Source organism: Solea senegalensis, linkage group LG6 (assembly GCF_019176455.1).
Source record: "Solea senegalensis isolate Sse05_10M linkage group LG6, IFAPA_SoseM_1, whole genome shotgun sequence".
Taxonomy (NCBI): Eukaryota; Metazoa; Chordata; class Actinopteri; order Pleuronectiformes; family Soleidae; genus Solea; species Solea senegalensis.
Window position 1 is genome coordinate 7,531,159 of NC_058026.1, and position 9,370 is coordinate 7,540,528.

Genomic DNA, 9,370 nt, shown 5'->3' on the forward strand with positions numbered 1-9,370 from the left:
AGAGTGAAATGCTTGTAGGGCATTTAACAATTCATCCATAAATAAATCTATTAACAAAATAAATCTGTGCACATTTATAAGATTTTTCTGATAGCTGCCAAGGTGTTGGGAAACAATGATGCGTGTTTGTTTTGGCAGTTGCTTGCACGCTGACTTAATTCCAGGTGTGATGAATTGCTGTGTGGTTTTGGCTGTCACAGGGTGCAGCATCTTTTTTTTCTTCAGGTGTATATTAGCTTTTTATTGGGAGTCTAATTATGGGCAATTGTCTGCAGCTGTTTGTAATTGGTTAAACACGATGTCGAAAAACTTTTGTCAAAAAGCCACACACACACAACTTGCAGAACATCCCAGATTTATTGCTTCTTTTGATTTATGTATTTCCTACACATTGTAAAATCAGTCAAGAAAATCACTGAAAATCAGACCAGACGAGAACATATTCCAAACAGAGTGCGGTACAGGAACACAGCAAAAACATTTGCAGAGACAAAACGAAAGCTTGAATAAAAACTTCTCTTCAGCCAGATCTGGTTGTTACACTTTGTCCTGACAGCAGGTGTGGTTACAGGCTACTCTTCCGCTTCCCTTTTCCACCACTCCCTCTCTCAGACAAACACACTCGTCGCCTTTTTTACACTTCTTACACCAGGTTGTTCACAGTGAAGCACCGAGGTGTGTGCCCAACCAGCTGTTTGACCCATTGTATCATAGGTGTGTTACTTTGAAATGGCAGAGAAGTGGCTTCATGCTTGGTTTCTGTGTCTATTGTTAGACGAGTGTGATGTTGAGAATGTGCAGACAAGGACTTGGGTTTTCCTCCATGAATGTCAGGTTTCACTCGCTGTGTGTTAAATCGTAATTTTAATGTGTATTTAAGTCAGACTGTAAAGTGAAGAGCAGCAGTTGGGGGCAGTGTTGTATTAAACTTTGTAGAAGGGAGTGGCCCTGTAGAGACCTACACCTCGACATGCAGAGTCAAGATCACACTATAACTTCTTACTGTTTTCTGCCAATGTGAATTTACTATAAATTAAAAATTCAATTTTGTTTTATTTTTGATTGGTAGCAGCCCTGACTTTATTTATTTAGGTATACAGTACACCATATGTGCTTGTTGCTGAGTTGTTCTTGTGGCAATACCTCATACTGAACATCAGGTTCATATTGCCACTACTTTTTTTTTTTCTTTTTTTTACAACCGGTGCAATGAATGCTCTTTTGTTGAAGTTTATTATAAGCCACGGGCTCACAAAAAAAATTGGAAAATCAGAGTCATGCTACAGGAGCATCAGCAGTAGCAGTTTTGTAGGGAAAATGTGCCTCACTCTGCCACCGAGCACTTTTGATCTGTGTTTCTATTAACCGAGCATTGGCTCTCACTTTTACGCTCCTAAATGGGGCTTTCAACAGAACGCATTTCTTTAAACACATGGGTGTCTCCACCTAGTGCATGCCGGGATATGTTCCAGTACACATCCACCCAGCCCATGGGAGGCTTACGAAGTGACTGCACTGACTGCACAAAATCATGTTTTGCACTCACCACAGAAAGAAAGAAAGCTTGTTCTTTTATGATAGCATGCAGCACAGATACTATAATACTGTTGTAAGCACCGAGAGCCCCGCCCATGTAGACACATCCTGATCCTTGAGCTCTAGTGATTGTATGTAGGGTGTGGTTCCTCAAACCCGTCATACTTGTTGAACAGCCACCCCGCACTGCACGACCACAGCAACAGCCACATTACACTAAAAGACAATACTCATTGCTTTAAAGTATATTTAAAATAGTGTTAAAGGACAGACAGTGATTGGTCATGCTTGCACAGGACCAGTAAGCGCTTGGCAGGACCTGAAAGATGGTTTGGATCTTGTTCCACTCTCTAACTCTCAACTGTTCCTACAGTATACGGCTCGCTGCAGCCTGGACACACAGGAGCTTTCACAGGAAGATCTGATGCCATGCAGTGTCCAGGGCCTTTAGCAAAGAGGCAAGGCATTCCTTTCAGCCTGTGTGTCAAACCTAACACTGGTCAAGAATAGAGTCCGCCAGCCAAGTGAAGAAGAATGTTCCCTCTCTCTCACTCACTCTCACTCCAGACCCATAATGGACTTTCTGACCCTGAACAGCATTCCTGCTGATGCAGACCTCAGACTCTGGGTTTGCCTGCTGCAGATATGACTAATACTTAACTACACATTTCACTGATATGCAAGATTAATTGGAGTTTGTAAAATGCCACAGCGGAAACACAGTAGACCTACTTTCAAGTCAGACTTTCAACCCTTTTTCACAAAAAAAAAATAAAATCAACACTTTGCAGTGAGTGTTTCCCCTTTGATAACGCTGCCCTGTTCAGTGCAGCGTTGGCTGCTGTTACAGTTAAACACAGCATTTCTCTCCAGTCTTCAATTCAGCTTTAGTTAACATAATTCCTAAAAACCCTGCCGAGATGTCTTTGTCCCACCTATGCATCTTCCCATGATTTCATGATTTGAAAACGTTACAATTCCTAAAGTTGAGGAAACAAAGTATGGAAATGATATTAACGGCAACATTCAGCTACTTTGGTCCCAATAAAGTGTGTATGTGTGTGCATGTGCAGCGGCTCTGCTTTAAATGATCAACAACACGTCGATTACAGATGAATATTGGGTTTGTGGTTGCACAACAGAAGTTTGCGTGCATCATGGAAAAGTTCCTGCTGCTATCACGGTTATCAAGACAGACGGAGAGAGAGAGAATCAACGGTGGCTTTCACGTTCCCACTGTGATCTTGCCACTTATCAAATTAAACGGAACTCTTGCACAAGTATTTCATGACATCAAGGGTGTAACATCTCCTCAGCCGTGACCTCACTTTGTGCCGAGGCCTCAGGCTGTAGGCCCTGAACTGCAAACAGCCAAAGACGGGGAGAAGATACTGCAATGACTGTTGGCAAATTGGCTCTGCTTCTGCTCTCATTCCTTTGTGCGGCCACGTGGAGACAGTCGGCCTATTCTTTCCTCTTTTCATCTCATCTACCAATCATGATTAACCAAAACTTTTATTTTTTTATAACGTTGTACCGATAGTTTTTGTGCCAAGTTAAGGGTCTGCTGCAAATTAAGCAATTAGTCAAACCAGTTCAAGTTAAATAGCATTGGAGGTGGTTCAGTAATCATTCATACAAGGAGCCCAGTAAATCAAGTTAACAGTGTAGTTGAGAACCAACCACTTGCTTGTTGTAGTTGTCCGTGTGTAGCCACAGTCTGTTCTTCGTCGGCCCCACATGCTTTGCTTTAGAGCCAAAAGATTGAGTTGATTAAAAATGAATCCTCCTACTGTAACTCTCATGTCTTGTGATTGATGTTTCCGGATCCATATGTGGGCAACTCCTGCACAGGACACATTTATTTATAGTGACTTCTTCAGAGAATCAGTGAAACTAAAACCACCAACACAGAGTGAAGTCTTCAAAGAACTCATGATGAGTTGACTTCTTTACAGTTTGCTATAGACAGGCCCAGAGGGGTTAACACATATCTGGGTAAATCTGGGTCTGATGTTGCTGCGTCGTCTTTCTCTGAACCTCTTTTTTTTTTAATCTAATTACAAGGATTACTGGAAGGGCTTTGTCATCAGCTATCATTGTAACTTTACAGGAGACACTGATGTGCAGCAAACTGGGTCCAAATATGGGTGAGTGAGGCTTCACAGAGGGGAGTTGGATTTTGCAATTTGATCCTCCCCATGAACTCCCTCCTCTCCAAAACCAACATTACACCATCATGGGAGAATTACGAATTCTTCACAGGATTTCTCTCTCACTGCTGACCTGTGTAGCATGCTCAGGCTCAAATGCTATTTTCACTCCCCCCCTTTTGCTCCTCTCGTTCACATACACACAGTTCTTCAACTCTCACAACATATATGAAGTCACCACAGGCCGATGGAAGTCCACCCTCAACTTTATAAGGACTGCTCTTCGATCAGCCGCGATCGATAGGAGTTTCATAAAAAGGGGCCAAAGTGCTTGTGCAGATAGCTGCCGCTTCCACAATGACTCTCTTTGTGTGGTTAGTGTTTACATTCCCTCTCAGGTTTTCTGTCCTGATCCATGTGTGTTCCTGTCACTAGGTGACAGACTTAATGTAATGCTGTTGAAAAACCTAGGGCAAAGATTAGTCAGCCGCTGGGGTGTGCCTTGTTTGAGAAACCTCTCTGGGCCACTCACCGTGTTTGCTCACATAACTTGCACTTTTCTGAAAGTTTCCTCTGGTAGTTTTAAAGTTGTGAGCGCATCAGTTGAGCTCTCTTTTCCCTAAACGCTCACGCTTTCCACCCTGGAGCTGTTTAGCCATTGTTCACCCTTTTCCTGAGAGCAGCTCCAGTTACATAACATAACATTTCCTCATAGCCCACCCCCTGAATCTAATGCAGTTGCCATGACAACTTTGTAAACAGAGTGGCTTTATGGGGGGGAAGAAAAATCTTTTTTTTTTCCCAAGACAAAAAGCAAAGCATAGTCACAAAACAACACATTTATGTTCATCGGCAGATTTATTTCTTCAAACTGGTCACAAACACAAACACACAGCATCAGACAGTTCTTCTTCTGAATGACAAATGTTTCATACATCAACTTTAACACAGGCTTCTCTTCTTCTTTCTTTTTCTTCTCTTCTCTTCACTGGACAAATCTTGTTTTTCTTTTTTTCCTTTTTTAATCAGTACAGTTTCACTCATCTCGTGTAACAGCTTTTATTACTCGGCGTGTGTGTTTGTGTCTGCGTGTGTCTGAGAACAGCTTGTTCTGCCGGTTGGACCTCTTAGCTGGAACTACGCACAGTGGTGGTTGTGACTGTGGTCTTTGAGCCGCCTGTAAAAGACAAAAAAAGTTCTTTTATTACACCAAACACACTGGAGTCATGTGATGTCATGGCATTGTTAAAATCACGTACCTGAACCAATTGGTCTGTGATGAGGGAGAGAAAAGGTAAAGAGAGTCAGATTTCCAAATTCCAAAAAATCACATCAGCATCATTCCAATGCTCCTGTATCACAGTGTCTACCTGGACTCCTCTGTTTCCAGCAGGCTCCTGTAGGTGGCGATCTCCTGCTCCAACCTGCTCTTGATGTCTAGCAGCATCTTGTAATCGTAACCCTGTTGCTCGATGCTGGCGCGCACATTGGCGATGTCTGCTTCAAGCATGTTGATTGTGTTCTGGAAGCTGCTGAGCATGACGCTGTAACGGTTCTCTGTTTCTGCTAACGTGTTCTCCAGCGCCCCTTTCTGTTCCAGAGGGGAAATGGAAACCACTCAGTTCATGCACATGCATCAGCCACACCTAGGATTATGTATTTCAGACGGACACAAAAGCATGTCTGCTTTCCCCTTTTTTTAACGTCATAATTAGCGTTGTGAGTGCCACTCTGGCTGCTAGCTGTGTTTACTGTTAAGCAGGAGCAGCGTGTTGCTCTTGCAGGGAGTTTTAAATGATTAACTCCAGCTGGGCGTGGCAGAGGGAGTAGAAGTGGGTGGGAGTATGACTTTTTGAGCTGTCCAGTTCAAGAGTTGTGCAGTTTTTCTTCACACTCTTTTATGTTTTTCAGAATTTGAGCAGATGTCTGAAATATGTTCCTCAGCAGAGACACCTCCCTCCTTTTACTCTCCGTCTCCCATCATTCTTATCTCTCTCTCTCCTTCCCTCCCTTCTCTTTTTTAGTAAAACCTCCTTCTTCAATCCTCTATCACTGGCTGTTTCCTCTTGCCAAAACAGGGGTGGGGGATTTTTGCTCATATAAGGAAAACTCTGTGAGATGCCAACAGATGGTTTGGAGTTTTTTTTTTTCTCACCATGCTGAGCTGAGACTGCAGTTCAATCTCCAGGCCCTGCAGTGTGCGCCGCAGGTCACTGATCTCTGTCTTGGTCGTCTGGATTGTCTCTGTGCTGATGGCCACCTCCTTGCTCAGGACTGTCGACTGGAGCAGGGAGATAAAGTTGCAGTTACATGTCTTAATGATTGCTTGTTTGACTTTCACACAGAATTATGTTTAGTTACAGGTTGGAGCGTGGAGGGTGTAGACCCAGGCATTTGCAAAGTGTGGGTAATTTCACCTTCTCGTTGAACCAAGCCTCCTGGTCGCGACGGTGTTTGTCAGTGATGGACTCATACTGGGCACGGATCTCCTCCAGGACTTTGTTCAGGTCCTGTTGGGGCGAGGCGTCGACCTCCACGTTGATTGTGCCGGTTAACTGAGAGCGCAGTGCTGCCAGCTCCTAAACAACCAATGGGAGAATGAAGTGAGCTTTCATGATCTTTTTTTTTCTTTAAACCAAATTTCAGACTTTTAAAGCAGGCTCCCAGTGTCAAAGTCAGCGGGAGGAAGTGCATCAGTCACCTCTGCATGATTCTTCTTGAGGTAGGCCAGCTCATCCTGCAGGCCTTCGATCTGCATCTCCAGATCAGCCTTTGTCAGTGTGGTCTGGTCAAGCAGACGACGCAGATTGGCGATGTCGGCCTCGACGGACTGACGCATCATCAGCTCATGTTCGAATCTAAAAGGTTAAGAGAACAGAGAATACTTGGTGAACATCAACTGCTACATTGTCTCATCCTCCTTAGGCATTAACTAGATGCAGCCCTGCAGGAGTGAGCAGATTCTTTCTTACTTGGTCCTGAAGTCATCAGCAGCCAGTTTGGAGTTGTCAATCTGCAGCAGGATGTTAGCATTCTGGATGGTGGCATTATTGATCTGAAAAAAACAAAAGCAAAAATGGTTGGCAGTTGGTATAAAGGCAAACAAATCAGTCCGATAGGTGCAGTGGTGCAGTTGCATTGAATGGTTTGCACAACTAACTTAACACGTGTCTACAGTGAAACACTTTCTTCTTTGGTCTGAGCTTTGAGAAATCACACATGCACAATCATTTCATCAAAGTAGTATAGAAATAGTACAATCACTAACTACGGCTCAATTGCCATGTCATAACGATGACATGACAAAGCTAAGTGGTTACATTCCTACCCTTCAAAGCCTTCCCTTGATAATCATTAACCGCAATGCAAACATTTGAGTCTCCTGGCGTCTCGGCTGTGGAGAGTGACATACATACCTTGTCCTTCAGGTCGTTGATGATGGCCCAGTAGTTGCTGTAGTCCCTCTCAGCTGCAGGGCCTTTCTTCTCGTAGTACTCTCGGATTTGAACCTCCAGCTTGGAGTTGGCCGCCTCCAGAGAGCGGACCTTGTCCAGGTAGGAGGCCAGACGGTCATTCAGGTTCTGCATGGTGGCCTTCTCGTTCAGATGCACGGAGCTCTGGTCCAGGGCGCTGGTCAGATCAAAGCCACCGCCGCCCATGCCCATACCCATGCCCATGCCACCGCCGCTCATCCCCATGCCACCTCCATACCCAGAGGAGACGGTGCGCACGGAGGTGGAGGCGATGCGTGGGCCATAGCTGAGCCCAGACACACTGTGAGCCTTCATGGGAACAGAACTTGTTCTGTAGCTCTGGCTCTGTCTGATGCTCCTGGTTCCAAACATCTTGGACGACTGTCTGCTGGACACGAGAGGACAAGAGGAGAAAGGACTGTACTGCTGCAGGCTTTGGCAAGACTGTGGAGTTTGATAAAGAAGGCAGGCTCCTGATATAGTGCTGGACCAGGGCGGGCCTGGGTGGGAGGAGGGAGGCAGAGAAGGAAGGAGGGGGTTTTCCTTTAAACTTTAACCACAGGCTGAGCAGCAGAACCTCCATTTGTTTTCTTTCAGTGACCAGATTTTAGTTTCTTTCCACTCCTGTGAGGGAACTATTATGTAATGTGTGAGTGTATGTGGTTCTGTGAGGATCTCTCTGGTACTGTGCACTCCATATATGTGCAATCATTTTTCACAAGCAAGTTAGGGTTAGCACACGAGTCATTTTCTATCCTTATACAAACAAAAGATGCAATTATTGTGCGAGTGTCCCGCCATAAGTCAATAATTACACCCAGCAAATAATATCTTTCATCAGTGTCAGACGTTACCCTTACACCAGAGTAACACTTGAACGGGAACATGTATTATAACACTCAAAGACGATTATGCTTTTGAGAATGGTGACGTGCTGAGTGATTTGAATTACAAGCTTTGGCACTTGGTTACATACATGGAGTTGCAGCCACCCAGATCAAGTGTGCAGGAAATTAATAAAAATCATAGCTGACTTGAGAAGCGGCATGAGAAGTTGGATCACAAAACCATGATTGTTTTTCCTATCTGTAGTCAAACCCATGTGAAGGGATTTTCCTGCCCCACATTGTTCGCCATATCATGCACAACATCCCCCCTCATTCCTGCATCCTGTGTGTGCGTGTGTGTGCACATAATGCGTCCATCTTATCTCGGAGGAGGTCTCTGGGCAATATCTGGGCTCTTGTAACATCTGGTGTCAGTTGGGGGTCGGGTACCGAGTGAGTGTGTGTGTGTGTGTTCTTGTATGGCTTTGTGAGGACCAAAAACTTAGAAATTTTAGTTTCTAAATTTTTGCAGGTTAAAGTTAGGGTTAGGCATTTAGTTGTGATGGTTAAGTTTAGGGTAAAGGGCGAGTTAATGTATCATGTCTATGAGTGTCCTCACTGTCAACACTGTGCAAGAATGTGTGTATGTATGTGTGTGTGTTTTGGTGTGGGGGTTGAAGGCACAGGGGTTCACCTCTGAGAGGGAGAAGTAAATCATGCTTCCTTTGAAGTATGTGTGTGTGTGTGTATGACCAGGGTTTGGTCGCTCGTCATCACTGTGTTATTATGTAAAAGATATACATTCTTACTGTAAAGCAAACACATGGACAAATTAGAGGATTATTCCCAGAACACATGTAGAAAATCTCATGAAAACCTTTTTTTCAGTCAGCTGTGGAGCAGGCAGGTCTGTAAAAACACCATCCAATCATATTATATGGCCCAAACAAATTCATTGGATGGTGATGCATCAATCAAACTTCCATCTGCCCCCCTCCCCTCTATGCACGTATACCTCTTTGTGCACTAATCACGCATGCACAGAAGACGACGCCAGCGCTTATACTGTCATAATGCAACATTATGACAGAAAAGGTGCTAATGGTTGCAAAGCGAAAGACCTTTTTTTGGGAAAGTTACCGCCAAGTGATGCCATGGTGGTGCTGTGTCCACTGAACAGTTAGGTTAATTTTATGTCTCTGGGATCTTTTGAGAGTATTTGTTGTTTTTCATCATCAAGTTGTCATTTGAATAAGTATCCAAAAAATGTACCGTCACCAAAAAGTACAGAAAGTTACAGATGCTGTACAGTTCTCGTGAATCTGTGTTCATTGCGCGTTCCTGTGCTCTGGAGACGTAGCTTTGCAGGAAAGTCTGATCC

At 44.2% G+C, this 9,370-nt stretch overlaps 1 protein-coding gene across 1 annotated transcript; it reads right to left on the reverse strand.

The window, feature by feature from the left end:
* Positions 1–4,528: 4,528 nt before the first annotated feature.
* krt94 (keratin 94) lies at positions 4,529–7,621 on the reverse strand. The gene is made up of 8 exons (XM_044029184.1): positions 7,106–7,621; positions 6,662–6,744; positions 6,391–6,547; positions 6,107–6,268; positions 5,845–5,970; positions 5,060–5,280; positions 4,949–4,962; positions 4,529–4,866 (listed from the first exon to the last, which is right to left on the reverse strand). Exons 1-8 carry the CDS (start codon positions 7,532–7,534, stop codon positions 4,817–4,819), a joined length of 1,242 nt encoding a protein of 413 aa, XP_043885119.1. The 5' UTR covers positions 7,535–7,621; the 3' UTR covers positions 4,529–4,816.
* Positions 7,622–9,370: the final 1,749 nt, after the last annotated feature.

Bases quoted from the DNA above. Each gene is read 5' to 3' on its own strand.
- krt94 (XM_044029184.1), bottom strand. From the start codon at position 7,534: ATGTTTGGAACCAGGAGCATCAGACAGAGCCAGAGCTACAGAACAAGT. The intron at 6,745-7,105 runs GTATGTATGTCA...TGTTTTTTTCAG, and splicing joins TCAACGACCTGAAGGACAAG to ATCAATAATGCCACCATCCA. The intron at 5,281-5,844 runs GTGAGAAAAAAA...CCTCTGGAACAG, and splicing joins TGCAGTCTCAGCTCAGCATG to AAAGGGGCGCTGGAGAACAC.